The sequence below is a fragment of the Vidua macroura genome, chromosome 1 (assembly GCF_024509145.1).
Source record: "Vidua macroura isolate BioBank_ID:100142 chromosome 1, ASM2450914v1, whole genome shotgun sequence".
NCBI lineage: Eukaryota > Metazoa > Chordata > Aves > Passeriformes > Viduidae > Vidua > Vidua macroura.
Genome location: NC_071571.1, coordinates 41,096,461 through 41,116,963, shown reverse-complemented (window position 1 = coordinate 41,116,963; position 20,503 = coordinate 41,096,461). Strand labels below are relative to the sequence as shown.

The following is a 20,503-nucleotide window of genomic DNA, read 5'->3' as shown; positions in this document are numbered from 1 at the left end:
TTTGAATAATCACTGTGCCTTTTTATGACTTGAAAGAGTTAGCTGTAAATGTATTTTTCTAAAGATAGGCCACTTCATATTTTCTAAAATTGCATTCTCTTTATAATTACAATGCCACAAATCCAGAACAGATAGATTAAAAGTCATGGAGTAGTAAGAGAATCTGGAGCAATATTTGTGGAGATTTCCAGACTAGCTCTAAATTTCTGAAATGTCTGTATAATGCTGAGTATCTAAAGAAAGATCCTGTAGGCAGTGATGCATGTTTCAAATAAATGTCTCACAGACACTGATAAATAAAGTCACTGTACATGTGAGTCAAGGATTTTCTTATATTCTTGGAGACAAAAATGTAGAATTTAGGCCTAATATTTAAAATGTCTGCCAAGCCTCCTCACGGCTGTGTGCTGCTGAGAACTCATCAGATTTTCAGCAGGAGTGCAACACTCCTGTTACACAACTCTCCTGTGTGTCTGTGTATAGCTGGTGGAGAGAGGGATGTGGTTGGAATCTGTGTTGGACCTTAGGTAGTTAAATAGATGTAACTGGAGCCATCTCCAGTGGCTGTAGGAGAGCAGTGAGCAGTCTCCCTGTAGCTGAACTAAAATATGGTGGGATAAGCCTGGGTCTTGTTCTGAACCTTAGTGAGTTGTCAGTGTTTTGAAAAGAACTAACTTTATTCTTCCGATTTTAACTCATGTTAAACTAAGGTTAAAATGTCCAGGAATATCTTTAAGTTATTTTTAATTTTGAAATGACTGTAGTTGTCAGATGTTAATTGTTTCCCAGTAGAAGGACAAATGTCCAGTAATAAATTGGGTTTACAATCTGGAATATCAGTTGTTCTCTTAAGATGTGATTCATGTTATGAGCCTCTCAGTGGTTCTCAGAAGTTCTACCAGTATGTTCTCTATCTTTCACAATATATAAAGGGTTGACTGGATGGCTGCTTCTCTATTTTTTTGTTAAAAGCTTCTAGTTGTATTTATAAGAGGACAGGATATAGGGAAAGACTGAAAGTTTTCCACAGAAGTGACATCAGGCACACATGTACCTACAAGTGTGCTTTGCTAAAATGAGCAGACTGTGACTCTTAGTGTAGCTTTTTTCTTTCACAGCACCACTAGATATAGTTTTACTGAAATGGTATGTGAACAGGTACAGTGAGACTGGGTCTCTGCCATTCAGAAAGACTATAAGAAACACAGAGAAGAGTTAGATTTTTTATTTTACTTTATTTTTCTTTTTTTTTTTTTTTTAAGCAAGCATACCTCCTATCCCTATAGGATTGAATGTAATATTTTTGAAATCTTCAAGAATCTACAGTCTGCTGAAATGCCTGGCTTCTTGTTGAATGATTTACACATTATGCAGTTTAACAAGTGTGTACTGCAGTTTAGGCCTGCTGTAACTTTGAAGGCAAGAAAGTACAGTACAATTAAAACAAAGAGTAAAATCCAGGTAAAGTTCTGTCTAATGTAGGACTTTTCATGTATCATTGATAAGCATCAGGATTATCTACTGTAAGTGCTCTCACAAGCTGTTACTAAGAATATCTTATATGAATGTCAGTGGTGTTGTTTCCAGATTTACACTGATTTATCTCATTTCAGAATATTTTCTGATCCCAAAAATTGATGTGTTTGCCTTAGGGAGGCTCTTTTCATTAAATATGAAATGATAAAGCTTGTGATTCTTAGGAAGGGCAAAAGGGAGAATGTCAACAGACATTCGCTAAGCTTCAGGAAGATAAATTTCAATAAAATCAGAAATAGTAGATAAGCTCTGACATGAAGACAAACCAGAGAGGAAAAGCGAGTTAAGGAAAATGTTTTAAGGCGATAATACCAGTAGGTCCATAGTGCCCTAGCAGTCAAGCTGTTCAGTCAAGCCTAAGAGCAGAAGCTATACCAAGCTTATTTTGTTCACGTTACAGCATTCCAGTTGCTTATTGTATTTTAATTTCCATCTCTGATGCCTTTCTTAATAACTTGTTTTGTATCATTAATATGCCCTCCAGCATTTGTGTATGTCATGTATTATGTTCACATAGCTTTAAATGCTATGTGTGTTTTTTTCCCTGATGGTCCTGACTGACTATTTCTTTTCTCCTATTATTAGGCCAGTAAAGAAAATCAGGCTTGACCTATTAGCCCATGCTTAGGTAATTAGCTTAATCAGGCAGTGCACACTGTGATTCCCATAACTCAGCTGTAAGTGATTTGTTGCATATGAAACAGAAATTTTCTCATACCTTATTACCAATTACATTGTGTGGGACACAGGTTGATAATAGTCATGTTTTGACCTACCCTGTCTTGCTCACAGCTGGATTTGTTTTAAACAAAATGTGTCATTCTAGTTTGATCTACCTGCCGTCCTTCTGTAGTCCTCCTTGGATGGAGGAGAAACAGTCAACTTCACTGTGTCTTTGCAATAACATCAAAAAGCCAGAGAAATATTGCCAAGCTGCAGTTCTGGTAGTGAGTGAAAACCTGGCTAGAAAACCATTCCCACAGAGCAGTTACCAGTGGTTCTCTGAAGGGGAAAACATTTGAGAAGGATTCCTCAAAGGTCTATCTTAAGGTGGAAATTATCTGCTAGTTTTGTTAAATAACTTGGATGAAAAACAATGTGCTGACAAATTTGAAAATGACATAAGACTTCTGACAAAGGCTGTAGGAGGACAGGATTAGAAATCAAAGGGATTGTGACAATTTGGAGAAAAAAAGTGGAAAAACTAGGCTACAGTTCAATAAAGATAGAATTCTAAGCTGCAGTAATCAAGTACACAAACACAGGCTGGGGAGTGTTGGTTAGATAGCAGATATTTACTGTAAAGCTCAGATATTTCCCTAGTTCACAAACCAGTGATATTTTCAAATAGATTTAAATACTTTTCAGAATTGGATAAAGGAGATAAATAAAATGATTCTTTCTTTCTGCTTCACATGCCATCTGCTTTATCTAAATTTTGTCCAAATAAAAAGGTGCAGCTCAAGAAGGCCCTACAGGAGAAAGATTAGAAAATGGGAAAGCAATGTAGATAAACAGAATCATATTTAGAAATTATGACCAATGAGGAAAGATGGAAAGCACTGATGTTATTTAAACTAGAAAAGACAAATAAACAGAACATAATAGTCTACAGATGCTGCTAAAAGAAAAGGACTAATCTGTTCCCCTGACCACTGGAGATGTGACAAATGGTAACATTGTTTAGGACTGACACTTTAAATTAAAAAGGTGTTATTCCTGTTACAAATTAAGTGGTTAAATTGTACAGCCTCCATCATTAGAGAGGCCTTTAAAACCAGACAGAGCCAGTGGTTCTCAGTCTTCTTAAATGCCTTCTCATTCATGGTGGGGTTTTTTTTTGGTTCGTTTTTTGTTTGTTTGTTGAGAGTAATATATTTTCTCTCATCTAGATCTCCAGTAGTATTAAAAAAAAAAAAGGCAGAAAGTAGGGCAAATAATGCTGTGGAGGCAGCAATTGCTGGTTTCTCTCTGCATTTTATTTTTCACTTCAGTGCTAAGTACAGGTGTAATTGATTCATTGATCAATAACCTCAAGAAAAGATGTGGTTGAGAGAAATGACAGGAGTATGGCTAATCTTGTCTTTGGGGGTGGCACACTATCGAGATGACCTCTCAACTGCCTTTCTAATCCTGTTTTTCACAAACAGCGTGAGAATGTCAATCTTTTCAAACACAGAACTTATGGATGCAAATTTTGTAAAAATTTATTATATTCTAACAGGTTGTTTATAAATTCTGAAGATCAGGGAATAATTTAATGACTGTTTTGACTTTATAGAATCACAGAATGAGGGGAGTAAAATTTGTCTCTGAATAGGAAGTTCAGTTTGATTGTCATCCCATAGCATGGCAAATTTGGATTAACTGGAAAAAAAAAGTTGCAAGTCATGGTGCTGCAGGATTACCATGAAGTTTGAGGCAAAATAATTTCCTACCTTAGGTCCCACCTGTAGTTTGTGCAGCAGCCCTTATCTCAGGAAGGATGTTGTGAGCATGACAATGTAAAATATGATGTGATCTGTTAATGTGTGGCATTAATGAGGATGACTTTTTAAGACAACTTAATAACTTTCATCTCCCTTGTGAGCCTTTGCCATCTCCCAGAGATAGCTGATTGTGTTCCTAATATATGGCCTGTGTAGCAAATACCCATGAAAAATTCATGTATCAGCTATCACATATTTTTATTTCAAGGAAAGAAAAACCTACCAAAACCCAAACAAGCATATATTTTCTATGCTTAGGTCAGGAATCTTTACATCAGCAATTTTCTTTTTCTTTACATTTTTTTTAAATAAACTGAGTCCAAATATTTTGTGTACTGATGTATTTTGTATGTCTCTGAAGAGCTCTGCTTGCTTCACAGGTAGTTTGCTTAAGTGCATTCTGCCTTCATCAATATTGAAAATAGTTTTATATATTTATTTATCTAGCAGTATCTGCTCAAATGCACTGTGTGACATGTTTAGTGTTTGCATGACCTCCTCACCTTTCCATTGTGGATAAATGTTATTGTTTGGGAGCTGAAGGGTCACAGCACCTGATGATCCTTGCAGAATTGATGAAAAAGTATCACATTCCCTGACTCAGGTTGTCCAGAAATTAAACTTGTATAATAAAACACTTGTTGTCTGGGTTCCTTCTATAGTCCCTGGAGAGACACATCTGCCAAAGGTATATCCCAAAGATAGGTGTCTAGATTAGATGGAAGCAAATAAGGAGTTTCAGTGGAGAGCTCCTCACTACATAGAAGGTCTCAGTGACTCTTAGAGCACACACTTAGTTCTTAGATGAGCTGAGGGAATCTTAAGTAGTTTTAAGCTCATTTGGGTTGCTGGTGACAGAAATGCTGCTATTGCCCACTGGCAGACTTTGCTTTTCATATCTCTGCAAAATCTGAGCCTGGCCTTTGCAATTGCCAGAGATTATCATTGTCCACTGTTTCCCCTGTGAAATTCTCAGAAAGGAATTGGCTAGCAGGAGGAAGATGTGCAAAGTGGAGCTTTCTGCTGTCACTGATAGTTTGAGGTTGAGGGAAAGGAAGCAACACTTTTTGGTATCAGGAGTGAGTCTGGTAATGCAAGGACATTTCAGTTCATTACCATTGCTTACACAGAAGGACCACTCTGGTTTGTGGCTCATGTTCTGGCACAGACCACAACCTTCTCTATTTCAGGCATAGCCCCAGGCTGCCGTCTTTATTTCAGGAACTGTGACTAAAGGCAAAATTTAGCCCACTGACCGTGCAGTAAACTAAGTTTTAAATGAGATAGGACACCTTTAGAAATTATTAGTTGAAGTATTATCAAAATAACTTTATACAAATAATATTTTATTGGCTCTGTAAATGTTCCAACAGGCTTCTTGGGGTGGCTCAGCTTTGATATCGAGGAAGCATCGCAGACTTCTTCATGGTATCCACAGGTAAGTTAATTTAATCCACTTACTAGAGATTGAGGTGGAAGTTATGTGGCCTGCTGGTTTCCATAAGTGCTGCATTTTTAAAAATAGTTGGAGAGATTTCTGAACCTGTGGAGGGGGTGGGTGTATGGGAAATTTGATTCGTCTGCTTGGATTGTGTTTGGTCTTTTTTGATTCTTAAGTACCCATGATTATAGACGCAATTTTCACCTCCCTTTCTCCATTTATGATTTTTGCAGGGCTGATTCTGTTGCCTGGAATCCCCATAAAATGCTGTTAGCAGGAATCCAGTGCTGTGCTCTTCTGGTGAAAGACAACTCTGTAAGCCCTCCAGATCCCTTTTTTTTTTTTTTTTTTAAATTTTTTTTTTTTTTTAATTCTAATAAGCTGTCATTGCTGTAATAGGAAAGTGGAAAAGTGGAAATAATTAGGAAACAGCTGAAAGTCAGTTTTACTATACTGCAATACAAAGGCTGAATTATATTATTTTGAATTTCACCACTTAATCAATTACTAAAGGGTGAATAAAAGGGTGAAAAATGATCCAAGTCACTGTACTCACAAGTGGTCAAATTTTGCAGCTGGTGCCCTTGCTAGTTAACTTCTGCACATAATTTGCATTCAGAATGGAGTATTTTGTCACCTGGGCCTGACACACTTAAACAGTGAGCTCATCAAAGCCCTCAGAATAGCTGCCATCCATCGGGACTGCAGCAGTGCTGCGTCTGTTTAAGGCAGGCAGAGGTCATCTTCACATCCCCTTGTACGAGAGGGAGCACCAGACTGGGAGTGGGATGGGAGTCAGAGCACATCCAGGTAAAGGTGCTGAGCCTTCTCTCCACACTCTACCAGTTCTTCCTCATCAGCTGGGTGATTTAGACTTCCCAAAAGCCATGACTATTTTAAAGGTCTAGCAGGAAAACAGCAGAGCTCTAATCTCAAGATGACTTTGCAATGTAGCAAAAATCCCTTCTTGAGGCTTTTATCTTAAAAAATCTTGAGTCTTTTATCTTAAAAAAAACCCAAACAAACAGTAAGAGGTTCATTATTTTGAACTTCATTTAAAAATCAGACCTGCTAAAATTTATGCCAACTGCCCACCATTATGGGTGAGTATTACCTTATACTCCATAGGTTATAACAGACTGAACCTCACCATGATATTGAGCCCCTAAGGTTTGCATCACTATTTTGTGGCCATGGTTTGTAAATTGCTTTTATAAATCTCTGTCAAAACAACTGATATGTTCTATTTAGCTACTGGGGCTACCTATCCATGTGGTTTGTTATGAACTTTTGTTGGTAAGAACTGATGAGGATCAAAGAGCATAGTTGCTAATCAGCACTCTCTTCAAGCTGATTGCTCTAGGTCAGAGGTGAGACCTGGCAGGACAGCAAGGAGAAGTGTGCCACCTCATTTCCTTAGAGCCTGTGGGATTGAAGAGGATTAGATTTCAGGGTTACCATCCATCACTTTATCTTTATTCCAAGCTGAAAAACAAACAGAATAAAACTATTGACTAAGATTAATGCAGTGTTGTAATTGCAGGCTTGGGAAGATTTCAATGGTGTATTTTTAACTAATTAGGCCCAGTACATAGATATCACCCCACGTAATGATTAGGCTACTTGGACTGAATAGTGGAAATTTCTCAGGAAGAAAAAGGAAAGAAATGTAGAGGATTTAACTGTTCTAGCTGCTCTAGCCTTTCAAGTCACTTTATGAACACTGTTCCAACTTCAGGTCTCTGGCAGCCTTTTTGTGGTTCCCTTCAGTGCAGTGTAAGGTCTGGTAGAGTGATCCTCTTCCCCTTTTAAACCACAGCTAGGCAGTATTGTGTTAGAAATACTTGTCAAGTTGAATCTTAGGTTTTTGAGGGGTGAAAACAGAAGTATTATGAATCGCAGCATCAGATCCCATTGTACAGTGAGACATGTTCTGGAATGCAGAAGATTTGTCTGCACTGGGAAGAAAGGTTGTTTTACTCTGTGTCTGATTCCTGGAAAATTGACTCTTACTCATTCTGTGTATGTGCCAGTGAAGTCTTTATATGCAAACAGACACACATGCAGATTTGAATACTTTCTTATTAACTAGCTGGAATATAAATCCTTAAGAAAAAAAGATCAAATGCATATTTGAGACACTTTGACAGAAAAGTGTTGCTTCACTTTGATCCTCACCATACCAGAACAGGCAGCTGAATCCAGTTTTCCATTAAGCTATTTTTGCACCAGTAAGAGAAGGGAAAAGTACATGTATCAGTTTCTCACTTGGGAGCTTGTTCCACTTCTCCTGAAGCACATAAATACCTGTGGCTAAGATGAAGCACACGTTTATATGGGAACACACTTCCATCACACTGTGGTTAGGATGCATCAGTGGGAACTGGATGCTGAGATGTGAGCTGGAAGAGTCTGGCACAGACTGCTTTATGAGTGAATGTGAGGAAGCTCAGGTTCTGAATTCTCCAAGAAATCAAATCAGCAAAATGTTAATCATGAATGTTAAGTCCCATTTATGGATTATCCTATCTCCCTTTGAAAGACTGATTAAGGAAGTTTTGTTAGCCTATTTTCCCATTTGCTTTGAGGTCCATTTGGAAATTGTGGGATGCTTCAGAATTAGGCTTAGTTGATTATAAGTGAGCAAATGAATCAAATGAATCCCCTTCAGTTTTTCTTGTTCTCTTTCATACTTTCTGTATGAAAGATAATCTTTAGAAGATGTCATCACATTTCAGTTGTTCTGGTAACACTGTAATTTTCCATTAACATAGGTAATAGTGGCTTTTTTTTTTTTTTTTTTTTTTTTTTTTTTTTTTTTTTGTTTGGGTTTTTCTTTTGCCATATTTCTTCAATGGGGTTTAGCAGTGTTAGTATATTTAAGACACAACTGACTTGTTAGAATGAAACATTGTAATTAAATATTTTCCTATATAGATTAAAAAAAAAAAAACCAAAAAAACCCCAAAACTGAAAAAAACATTAACTGCAGTGAAATGCTGATAAAAGAGTATCTTCCAGCCTTAGTGAAACAAAATTGGTATATTTCCAAGGAAGGTAGACATATAAAAGAGATATAAGTGTTTGACTTGATTAGAAGAGAGAAGCAATTTCACCAAAGGGAAAGAAAGATTGGCTAATCCTTTGTAAAAGCTCAGATCAATGGTTGTAGTTCTTCAGTGCTTAAAGTACTCAAGAAGTGCTCAGCAATTCCTTTTAAACTGCCATGCCCTGAGTAACTGTCATCACTTCTCCAAGATAGTCTTAGTCAGAAAACACTGGTATTGCTGAATCATGAATTGCAGTGACTATTTAAACGCAAAGCTAGATGGACCAATAAATCTCAAAACATTGATGAAGTCAGTTTTGGTCTTATATGTTCTCAAAATGCTAGGAATTGGTGTTGGGTTGTACATACTCCTTTAAAAACCAAAGAGTTACTCCAATTTGTCCTTGCTGTCATCCATATCTGTGTGAATATTATCTACCCATAAACAGAGAACTACTGTTTATCACCAGTGCCAAAGTTCTGTGACTTGTGAGAGTGATGTTTAGGTTTAATTTAGGTAATTAAGAATCAGTTCTAGGTAATAAGCAGAATTTTAACTTATTAGTTTAAGAATAAAGTCTCAATGTAGCTAATGAAATCTCATTTTAGTACAGAACATAATTGGTTAAGGTGATGATGGTACCTATCCACATGTAATCTCTTCCTCAGCATTAGCAATATCATAGAGATATCTACCTTCCTGATTTCCCTCCAGGACAGCTGCAGGATATGCTCTATTGTCATTGCTTTTGCTTGGGTTTAATACAACTGAGAGCTCCTTCTCACCTCTTGAAACAAATTGCTATAGTGTCCTTTAACACTGCACTGCTTTTGACAATTTTCAAGTATGCTATTCAAAAGATTGTCCTTGTTGCCTCAGAAAAGGCAAATCAGGGAGAGGCTTGTCTTAGAGAAAAAGATATTTTATTAATGCAATTGAAATTCACTTTTAACTAGCAATGGAAATGAAAAGAGATCAGAAGACTTGCTGTAGGTAAGTCTGTCCAATGAGAAAAATATATTGAATTATGAATCTGGAGCTCTTGCTTTCAGTATCAATATTTTTTCATCAATTTGCCATTAATTAGAACACGCAAAAACTCTACATAGACTTCATCAAAATCAAAAGCTCTTTGAAACTTCATAGTGGACTGGGGCCTCTATGAAAATAGTATTTACATTTCCTAGACTTTAACAGACTGACTATAAGGCTGAGAACTTGGATTAAAAAGGGTAGAAAGATAAAAGATGATGAAGAAAGAAACTCAAAGTTGTCCAATGGGGCAGTTCTAATGAAACTTCTGCAATTCTTCTGAGAAGATGTAGCAGCTCAGTTACTGTGTGGAAAAATGTTGGGACCTTGTTGAGACTGAGAACACTGAGGTAGAAAGCATATTTAAAACCTATTTCTTTCCTTTCTTTTTTCTTCTACTTTTTCATCATTTGACTAGGAAAATTGATATGCCTTTTTTGTCTTTTATACCCTTTCTTTTCCCTTCTCTTTCTCCTCCACCTTTCTTCTAGAATATTTTTCTCTTTCTCACAAAAGATGATTTTTGTTTCTTTTCCTCTCTGCTCTACTGACGTGCAGGAGGATGTCACTGTACTTGCCTCTGGAGATTGATAGTATCAGTATCTTCAGCAGGATTTCTTGAGCATGTTGCATTCTTATAAGATAAGCAGGTGGAAAAGGATCATCAAGCCACATGTACTGTCAGCTTCAGAAGCACCAGGAGATGAGCACAGTACCTGCATTTTTTTTTTTTTTTTTATGACCTACATTACCAACAATACAAACTGATTCAGGGCCATCAAAATATTTGTTGCATTTTCCCTCTAGAGCATTTTTAAAAAACTATGTAACTCTGCAAATGTCCTGTGATCTTAAGTGAACTTCTCAGTCTTTTGTAATATTGCCAACTGCATTTAGGTTTCTTGTGATAAACAATGGCTACTATTTATCAGATGACAGGTATGAAGGGAACTACTATTCTGTGACATCCTCTATTGTGCAGCTGCATTGCATTCTGATAAGGCAGAAGATAGTGCCATGTTGATCAACCCTGCTGTACACTCACTGCAGATACATCATTCAACATTTTAAGTCAGTGACAAAGCAATTAGTTTAAATTTGGGGATGTTGCTGCCTTTTTGCTTGTTTTTTCTTTTTTAAACACCATGTCTAGTAAACTTGTTATTTTCCTGAAAGTAAAGGTATGAAGGTCTAAATGAATAGAGCACAATATCTTGACAGAATGACTCCTGTTTCTTGTCATGCAGTTGCTAGCCAGAGAGAAAAAAAGCTGTAAAAAACCTCAAAAGTATGGGTACCTCAGTGCTTGACTTTTCTGTCATTTCTAATGTTATCTTCTTGCCTTTCTTTATTTGAGAAAATTGGAAAGTAGGTGTTAGAATCTTATATCCTGCAAAACACTGCATCCATCCATGCTTTCCAGCTGTGCTGCAGCTGCATGTTATCACTGCAAAAGGTGAGCAGACGCTGACCCTTTTTCCCCCGAGCTGTCATAAAAACTGTCTTTTCACCAGGCTGAATGTGCTGCTCCTGTGACTAAAGTGTTTAGACCAAATTTGCTGTACTTTTATGAAATATTACAATGGGATTTTCAAGCCCTTACAGAAGTTGTGGAGAAACCTTGGTGGTGTTCTCCTTTCATGCTCTATAAATAGGTGTGTAGGTGGGGTTTTTTATTTGCTTTGCTTTTTTGGAGGGAATTGAAAAGTCTAGGAGAGAGGCAGAGTTATTCTGTATATACCAATTCATTAATTTTTTTATTTTTTTTTATTTTTTTATTTTTTTTTTTTTTTGTGTTGACCTTTTTACTCCATTTTATTGCCTGTTCCAAAGTCATAAGTAGGATATTGGAATGAAGATCAAGAATTGTACCTCGGTTGTGGGAATATGACACTTTGATTAAGACTGATATCAGACACTGTGCCATTTCAAAATCAGACTTGTAGCAGATGCAGAGAAAAGGGTGAAATGAGAAATGCTTTTTTTATTTGCTCAAATTGAAGAGTGAGATTGAATTGGAAAATGAGTTGTGCTCTTCTTAACACTGACAGATCAGCGTTTTCTGTCTCCTGGGCCCCTCGTAGGGCTACCCTCATCTCTGCTCATGTAACCTGCTTTCTGCCAGCCCTTCTCTCTACTTCATAGTTTTACAGAGAATATTTTGGTATTTCATTCTTCAGCCAACGGCCAGTCCTATGTCTCTTCTCTTCCTCTGCACCTTTAAGTCTGTAACAGCCTCTGTGCTTTCTGTTTCCCAGCCTTGTTCTCTGCTGGAACCTGCCACATCACTCATTAATCTTTGTCTGTTTTACGCTGGTCATCTCTGCCCAGGTTGCCCCTCAGAAGCTATAGGCTGGAGATTCCTGAATAAAAATAATTTTATTTGGGAATCATGATTAGCATATGTGAAAGTATATTTTCTTAGGTTTATTTTCAAATGCTACATTTGTCTGAAATGTGAAAGAGAAAAAAATTGGGTTGTTCTAATCTCCTTGTGGTTTTTCTGCTCAAGCAGCCAGCCTATGCTAAATCCACAGTGACTATTTGACAGTAAGGGCTAAACATTTATTTCTTTGGGCTAAAGAAAACCTGCAACTAACCAAAGCAGGATTGATCCATTTTCGAACACGTAGGAAGTTCCTCAGGGGTTGCTCTTGATCATGGTGCTTATAATGCCAAGACTGTGGGTTCAGACCCTGTATAAGCCATTTACTTGGATTGGACTCAATGATCCTTTTGGGTCTCTTCCAACTTAAAATACTCTGTGATTCAGTGATCTGAAGACTGGAGCAGTGGACATATAGGTGTCTCCTTCTTCTCTCTCGTTCATATCCTTATATGTCCATATATGTTTTAGGGCAGCTGTTTCTGTGGTACCCACTCCCATGATTTCTTGAGCTCTGAGTCAAAATTCCTCTTCAGCCTGCTGCTCTTTCATGATATTATGAAGAAAATAATCACAAATAAATGTTGGTTGTCAGTGTGAATTCACTGACTTTAGGCTCATCCAGGGTTTTTATCCACCACAAGCTTTGGATGGTATCCTGCATATCCAGATCTGTTTTAATAAGCATTTGATACAGACAAGAAAAGAAAGGCTTTGGGTTGTGAGGAGGTTTGAATATGCTTATCACCAATTGAAATCTCCATTGTGTTTCCTCACAGGGCCTCCTGAAGAAGTGCTACTCTGCCGAGGCTGCGTACCTGTTCCAGCAGGACAAGTTCTATGATGTCAGCTACGACACTGGTGACAAGTCCATTCAGTGCAGCAGGCGTCCGGATGCATTCAAATTCTGGCTGATGTGGAAAGCTTTGGGAACTACAGGCCTTGAGGAGAGAGTGAACAGGGCACTGGCTTTGGCGAGGTACCATCTCACAGTTTTGAGCATGTCTAATCTGTTTGATTGGCTGAAATGTTGGCACTGCTGATACTCCACATCCTGGAACAGACTCCATTGTTACATTTTGCCTCTATCTTTTTGTTTGTGTATAATAGGTGGCACTAATAACAATAATAATTGTTGTTATTACATTTGCTACAATATTTAATAGTAGTTATTGCTTTTAGCAATAAGCATAAATGATAAACATGGAAGTCAAAATTAGGCTATCAGTCTGTATAGTGGAACATTTATGTTACCTGAACTATACACATAGGACAGAGTTACTAAAACACTTCTTTTAGTTCTGGTGTAAAAGAAGTTCTATGTGCCAGAATCCAAGCTGTGTCTGGCAAGAACCAAAGTTTCCAGTTCATGTCATTCCGTGTGAAAGAGGAAATGCCAAAAACTGATCATGGAAAACTCATATGAGGACACTGCGTTAATATTAGGATCTAGTAGAGGTATATGAAAGCAATATTGTTCTGACATGCTTGAGTGTTTTTTTTTCAAGTTTGTTGATGTTCTTAATACTTACAGTATGTTCTGTTAGGGACTGAAACACCTTTTTCTTGTGATCTCCCTCTTCAATTTCATTAAGTTTTTGGTCTTTCAGAACTGAGTTTCACAAGTGAATTCAGCAAAATTCTTGGTAGAAGGTGTTTATAAAATGGTGGTGATGTCTTCATTTCCAGGAAGAGACTTCCATACACAGGTGGTTTTCTCTTCTCTTAGAAGTTATTTTGAAATAAGATAGCGGCCCATTAAAAAAAGTAAAGTAAAATGTAAAAAAAAAGTAAAATGTTTGTTCAGAATTTATGCAAGACAAAGCACAATGAAAACTACACCAAACTAGCTACACACTACCTTAAGTCAAATAATTGGTATTGACATTTTACCTTTTATATAAAATAACAAGTAGAAAAGAATTGAATGTTTACTTCAATCAAAATTAAAGGAATAGTCTGATTCTAATGAAGTTACTTAAGAGAAAAGAAAAAAAATTAAATGCCCCTGACCTAAACCCAGAGTGGATTTAAAAGGCATAAAAAGAAAGAACCAAAACCAGTGGTATCAAAAAAAAGTTGTGACTTTTTCTCTGTTTTATTTCTTTAAAGCCACTCAGTTTTTTGACTGGTTATATCTTTTTTTAATATGTTCTGGTTAAATTGCACCTTGTTTTTGTTGCAAAGCATTGCACTGTTCTTTGTCTGTTTAGGGTAAGTAATTCTTTCCACTATCAGTAGGAGAATTCAGCCTTATCAAGATCACTGGCCAAGGTCATTTGACTGACTGTGTAGTGATTAATGACCTTTCTGGGATCGATATTTCTGTTCAACATTAGGATTCAGATGGTAACACTTCGAAGGAGTGACTAGCTTGTCTCTTCTGGTTTTTGGTTTGTTTTTCCATTAGGACAAAATTTAATTTTTAGACATTATCTAATGAAATAGATTCTTCACAGTGGTGGCATTGCCATCTTGAGTTTGCATGGACATGGGCACTGTACCAGGTTTACCAACTACTCAGCTGCGCAGTCTTTCTCATTTGTTACATTAGATGTTACTTCAATTGCAAGGGTAGTATTTCAGTGCTCCTGAACACAGACCTGGATTAATTCTAGAATTAGTCCACTGACTAGAATTTAAGGGCAAGATTGCCTTTTCTTTTTTCATTTTTTTTTTTCCCACTTGTAGCCAAGCAGAGCTGCAAAGGTTTTAGGGTAACTGCAGGCATGTATTTCTGATGCAACAAACTTTGCCTATTGGCTATTCCAGTAATATCTTCTTATTCTGGAGACAAATAATGCTTTCAGGGTATTAAATAACCTGGGAACATTGTGATGCTGTCTATTTGGAAAGGCTTGCTTTTTAAATATGTAGAGTAGAGCATCCCACTGATTGCTTCAGATTTTTTTTGCGTATTTTCTTCCCCCCAATTATCTTTGATGTAGGGATGTTGATTTATAAAGTACACTAAAAAGAAAAGATACATAAACTACTTTTAGAATACAGCTATAGTTACTACATAAGCACCCCTGCATTTTATGCTTCAGCTTCTTTGGAATTTTTCTGCCTGTTTCCTCTTCTGACACCCACTGTTAGCAGACATATGTCTACTTTCACAGCAGATCTCCACCCCTCATTTTCTGCAAGGCTTAATCACAGCAAATGACATTTTTCTGTGTACTTTGGTCTTCACTGAGACTCAAGCCCCTCTAACATACTACAATTGTGACATGATAATAAAACTTCGCTGTCAGCTGTGGAGAGATGCACAAAGTAAATTGCTCCACTGCCATCAAATGATCCTGGCAAGATAAATCACAGGCAATGGATTTTCTAATGGCTGCCTTCTCAGGTTATTGGCAGTGTAGTTAAGAACATGATTAACAGTGTTGTGAACCTGACTGACACCAGGTAGCCTATGTCAAATTTTATACCTAGGTGATATAAAATAAAGGTACTTGAGGTAGGAGGGAAAGATATTAAGCATTGCAAAATTGCTCTAACAATTCAAGACCTTAAAAAAAAAGAAAAGAGAAAGCATAAGTTTTGCTTTCATAATTTATTAAAAGAAAAAAATTAATTGAAGGCCACTGCCATGTAAATAGCCTGCTGATGTTGCTGAATATTGGTTTTATGGCACAGACAAGCATCTTGTAATAAACAGGACAGAACTAGCAAGCTTGTTTGACATAAGATAATTACCTTACAGATAATCATATCTCTCAACCTAAGCAGTAGTGTGGACATTAACAGCCAGATAACAAACATGTGCACATCTGAACAGTGATAGCAGAAACGACCAGAACTGTGACTTGCTCCAGGGAGAGGAAACCCCTCCCCAGTGCACAGCACAACTCCTGAGCTGTGTGCTGTGGGCACTGGCCCTCCACCGCAGTGGTGCCTGTGCTGGGAGGCAATGAGTCACAGATCCAGCACTTGGTAATGATAAACAGTGTGACAACTCCCCAGGCCCTGTTTGGAAAAAAAAAAAAAAAAACCAAAAACATCTAGGGTATTGCTTATTGCTTGCCCAGCCAGCCTGTTTCTGCAGCACGTCTGCTGAGGAAAAGGCGTTGCAGAGACAACTGTGCTAGGGGTGTCCCTGCTGAAGGCAAATTTCAGACGTGTGGGTAGGACCAAGGGAGGTTATTCTCACAACATTTCTCTTTTTCACCGAAAAGAATTAGTAGTGTGATGACCAGTAATGCAACTTCAGATAGGAAAATGCCAAATAGTGAGTGCAAGAGAAGAACAGATTTGTGCACAATCAGTAGTTTGTGTCAGGTTTATTAATGTTAGACAGCAATATCTTCATGTAAAGGACTAAAATTTTGTTGGAATGGAAAAGCACTGTGAATTTGCAATGAATTTGTTGAAGTTTTTCTTTGTGAGGCTTTGAAGGGGGGGAGAAAAAGAGAGAATTCCCATCTGTGTCCTCTTTGCTTCAGAATTCCTGTGTGATATGTGCCATGGCAAATTTGTGGTCATGTTCTAAAAAATTCTGTAAATTGAAGCTGTTTGTATCCAAAATTTTCATTCAAACCCACCTCTCCATTGAAGGTTTCTGTGTTTTTCATGCATGGCAGGTGAGAAAGAAAAGAAATTCCCATGTTAATACCCTGTTAGCATGGGAGGTCCAGGGATTGTTGTACATAAGCAGTGGCCCACTGAATGGAAAGTTGCACTGTTGTACTGTGTGGAATGTGGGCAGTACTGGGAAAATTGCTGAGCTTGAAGTATGTTCAAATTTTAAAATTCTGGGCTAAGCTAAGAGATCCTGGTGATAGTAGAATGCAAGAGGTGTCAGAGTGACCATGAAATAATGTGGCAGCCCAGCACTGGCACTTCAGAACAAGGGATGGAGGTATTTATTTGCAGTGGGAAAGTTCACAACCTGATGCAAATAGGATCAATTTGTGCCATGTGGCTCTGCTGAAAATCTCTGCCTGAGGACAGAATTTGGCTTCTCCTCAGTGCTCCTTGGCTGGCTGTAGCCTTCTTTTGTTTCCAGGAACTGATAGCTATTGCATGTTCACAGCAGGTAGAAATGAGGTTTAACTCTGTTGTTTTCTAAGTGTGGAAAAAAAAAACCAAAAAAAAAACCAAAAAAGAAGACCCTGTTTTTGCTGTTGTCTCTGTGTATTGTTCTATGCTTTAAACCCCTGATTTTTTAATTACAGGTATCTAGTGGAGGAAATTAAAAAAAGAGAGGGATTCCAGCTTCTTTTAGAGGTAAGTGAAAAGAGAACTGAACTGTTGTTGTTATTAAGTGTCAATTGTTTGATTTTGTTCTTTTTGGTCAATTACCAACTCGTATATAAAGTATCTAATCTAAGTAAGTTTATGTATTGGAGGTCCGCAGATATGATTGAACACACATAACATGTGCTGTGTTCCCTACCATCATTCTACCTAATTTCTTAGCTTCTGGTCCTGTATTGCCTCAGGGGGTGTAGATGGAGCACTTTTCTGTGAGAGCTAAGAGGTGGCTGTAAAAAAAGCAGTGCTTGCCAGACCTACAAATAAGATTGTGTGATGGATGGAAAAATAGTTTGATCCTAAAAATGGACTTTTCATTGTTAAAGTCCGTATTTTTTCCCCTCGTTCTACTTCGACTCCCATCTTCTTAAAAACTACCCAAAAGTTGCATGTTTCACTTATTTTACTGCACCTGTCAGCTTATTACCTGTTTGGAGATCTTGCCTGGGGGAGAGTGGGTGAAGGGAATAGAGCTTGAGTACTGTTTTTCCACCTGTCCTCTGCTCTTTGGTTAATGACGCTGATATTGGAGGATGTTGCAAAGACCTGTCATTTTTATAAAAAACTTTTGCATTGCTGGAAGAATACTTGTATGAGAGACAGGCAGCTGTGTGGGATCAGGAGGAAGAGAGTACATGGAGGAGGATGAGAAATGGAGTTAGTGCCACCATGAGCATCCCAGGTTAGGCTAGACAAAATATGAAAAATATTTTATACTATTAATACAATGTAAACTTTTCTCTTTAACTTTGAAAACTGGTGATCACTTGAAGAATTTTAGGCCAGCAGCAGAGGATGGGGTCAGTAAAGTGGCAAGTCTGTTAAAAGCTGTCCATTTCTTGTTGTTGTAGACCTTAGCTGAGAGCCCAGATCTGCTGTAGATGTGAAAACTCTTAGTAAGAGCAGAACTGTGTAGTTCCTGCAGGAATAGGACACCTGGATTTAAAGTGGGTTTGAAAGGAGTGTTGTAGTATAGACTGTGAGAAAGAAGTTGAGCTTCTTGAGTTCTATGAGTTTTTCTATGAGTTGAGAAGTTGAAAGGGTTAAGAAAGTTTTCAGGAGTGCACAGGGATAAGCAATGAGAATTCAAAGAAAAGATGCTATGAGGCAGCGAGGCCCAGCTGTGCAAGGCCTCTCTGAAGGGAAGATGGGCTTCAGACAAGAACCTTAGGAAGATGATCCTCTGATACATGCAGGGAGGAAAAACCCGTAATGAGAATTGCTCTATGGCCTGGAAATGCCACTTGTGCTTGAATCATCTTGAACTCTTCTGTGGTATAATTGCTTACCTGCTTGGATAAGACCTGTGACAAGACAACCAGAAATAGAGTGTGAAGCACGGCTGGGGGTGCTTTTCTAGGATGATGGTATTTTCAGAGGGCAATGATGTATTTGATGTGTGAAAGGAAACTGAGATAATCAAGAAGGCAATAGAGGCAATGGCAATATGGTAATGTATGCCATCTGTCTGCTCCTGCCATCTGATTTTAAATAGTTTTGCAATAAACCCTGTAACATGGAGCTAGTCCTTGCTCTTATGGGGAAGACTGCCTTTTCAGAGTCTGTGTTTACATGTGTACTCACGGCAAGCTCTTTAGGAGAAGAAATGGGACTTTAAGAACTGATCTTTATTCCAGCAGCAGCACATGGCAGGTTTGCAGCTCAGTTCCTGCTGACAATGATATCCTTCTTGATGATTTCATTGTCTTTAATGCATTCTTTGAATGAAGCAGAAAATGATGTGAGCAGCTCTCAGTGGCCTTTCATGGAAGAACATCTCTCAGCTGGTGGAATCTCCTAATTCAGGAGACTGCCTGGGATTATAATAGCAGTCACATCCACAGTGGGGCAAAGAGATGTTGTGACTCAGCTACCAAGCTCCCTTTTAACACTGTTTTTCACTTTTCACTGGTACTGATGAGGATGGCATGTGGGAGAGGAGTGGGGTGTGTGAGTTCACAGTCCATATTATCATAATCCATATTATAATCTAGTTGCCATCTGAATGCTGTGCTGCAAATAGTGGAGGTCAAGACTAACAGTGCTTTATGGATTGTGTGGGATTGGATCAGAAGGTAGATCTATTCCTCATATTATTGTTCTCTTTACAGGTAAACAAGAAAAAAGTTCCAAATTAGCAGGAAATGTATAGACATTGGACTGGCCTGCTGGGAACATTTTCTCAATCATATATAATACAGAAACCTCATAAGCACCAAGTGCCTTATTTTATAATGCATGGTGAACAGCCACTTTTGCTGGGAGCCTTGCAGCTAACTCTGCTGAATTTAAAGGCAAAATTTCCCTGGAGAGAAGCAGACACGTGATGTTTCAGTCTTTGCTCAAAAGGCCTGCTTAGATATTAGACAGGATACATTCAGGATATGGTGCACACCCTGCAAAGGGTTTTGAGATTCTTATAAAGTGTGGAAATTGAGAAATTCAGCATTAACTCCAGCACTGTATAGTGGGCTATATGATATGAGAGGAGATTGGCATTGTTCAGTAGAAAAATGACGAGGTATGGAAGTGTTAAATGGTCACAAAAATTGAGTTTTTGTGTTTCGTATAAAAGGCATCATTGGAAATTTCCATTTAAAAATGCCAAAACACTTAAAATGTATTCTTTTAAGTTGCTTCAAATATGAATTCTGTAAGTTATCTTTCTGTGCCTCTCTTATACTTTTTCTAGCCAAAGTTTCTTACTGAGTAAAACAGAGTTAAAGATGGATATAGGAAGAAGAAAGTAAAAAGGAGCCCCTGGCAGCAGGAGGAGGAATGGATGATATGAAAAATTATTTCTAGTTTCAAAAAAAAAAGGAAACAAAAGATGACTTGGAGAAGGAAGCTTTAAAGGAAAGGGTATAAACTCAAAGGCTTCCAACTCTCACAAAAAATAAAGCAGAACTCTTTGAAAAGCTGTGATATGTATCCCTATTGCATCTTATGAACAATCACTTGTTCTCTTGTTTAGCCGGAGTATGCAAATGTCTGCTTTTGGTACATTCCACCGAGCTTAAGAAAAATGGAGGATGGACCTGAATTTTGGCAAAAGCTGCACCAGGTGAGTGTCATGTGTTACCTGAGGCTTACTGATTAATCCATGTGCCAGGTAAAAATGTGAAATAGCCCTCAGCTTTGCTCACCATTATAACCAATCAGTAGACTGGGGATTTAATCCTCAAATAGATGTTGGTAAGATTTAAGGTGTTTCTTAGTTTAGACAAATCTAATTAATTTTTTTTTTTTACTATAAGAGATGTAAGCATTAACAAATATTCAGCTTGCTATCCAAGCTGTTAGCAGC

At 37.8% G+C, this 20,503-nt stretch overlaps 1 protein-coding gene across 1 annotated transcript in view; it reads left to right on the top strand.

The window, feature by feature from the left end:
* Positions 1–20,503, top strand: part of GADL1 (glutamate decarboxylase like 1) — a 70,428-nt gene that overhangs the window by 16,095 nt on the left and 33,830 nt on the right. Inside the window, exons 9-13 of the mRNA XM_053996289.1 lie at positions 5,399–5,463; positions 5,700–5,781; positions 12,714–12,913; positions 17,118–17,169; positions 20,171–20,260. Of these exons, the coding sequence (XP_053852264.1) occupies positions 5,399–5,463; positions 5,700–5,781; positions 12,714–12,913; positions 17,118–17,169; positions 20,171–20,260 (489 nt within the window). The remainder of the gene's footprint in view (positions 1–5,398; positions 5,464–5,699; positions 5,782–12,713; positions 12,914–17,117; positions 17,170–20,170; positions 20,261–20,503) is intronic.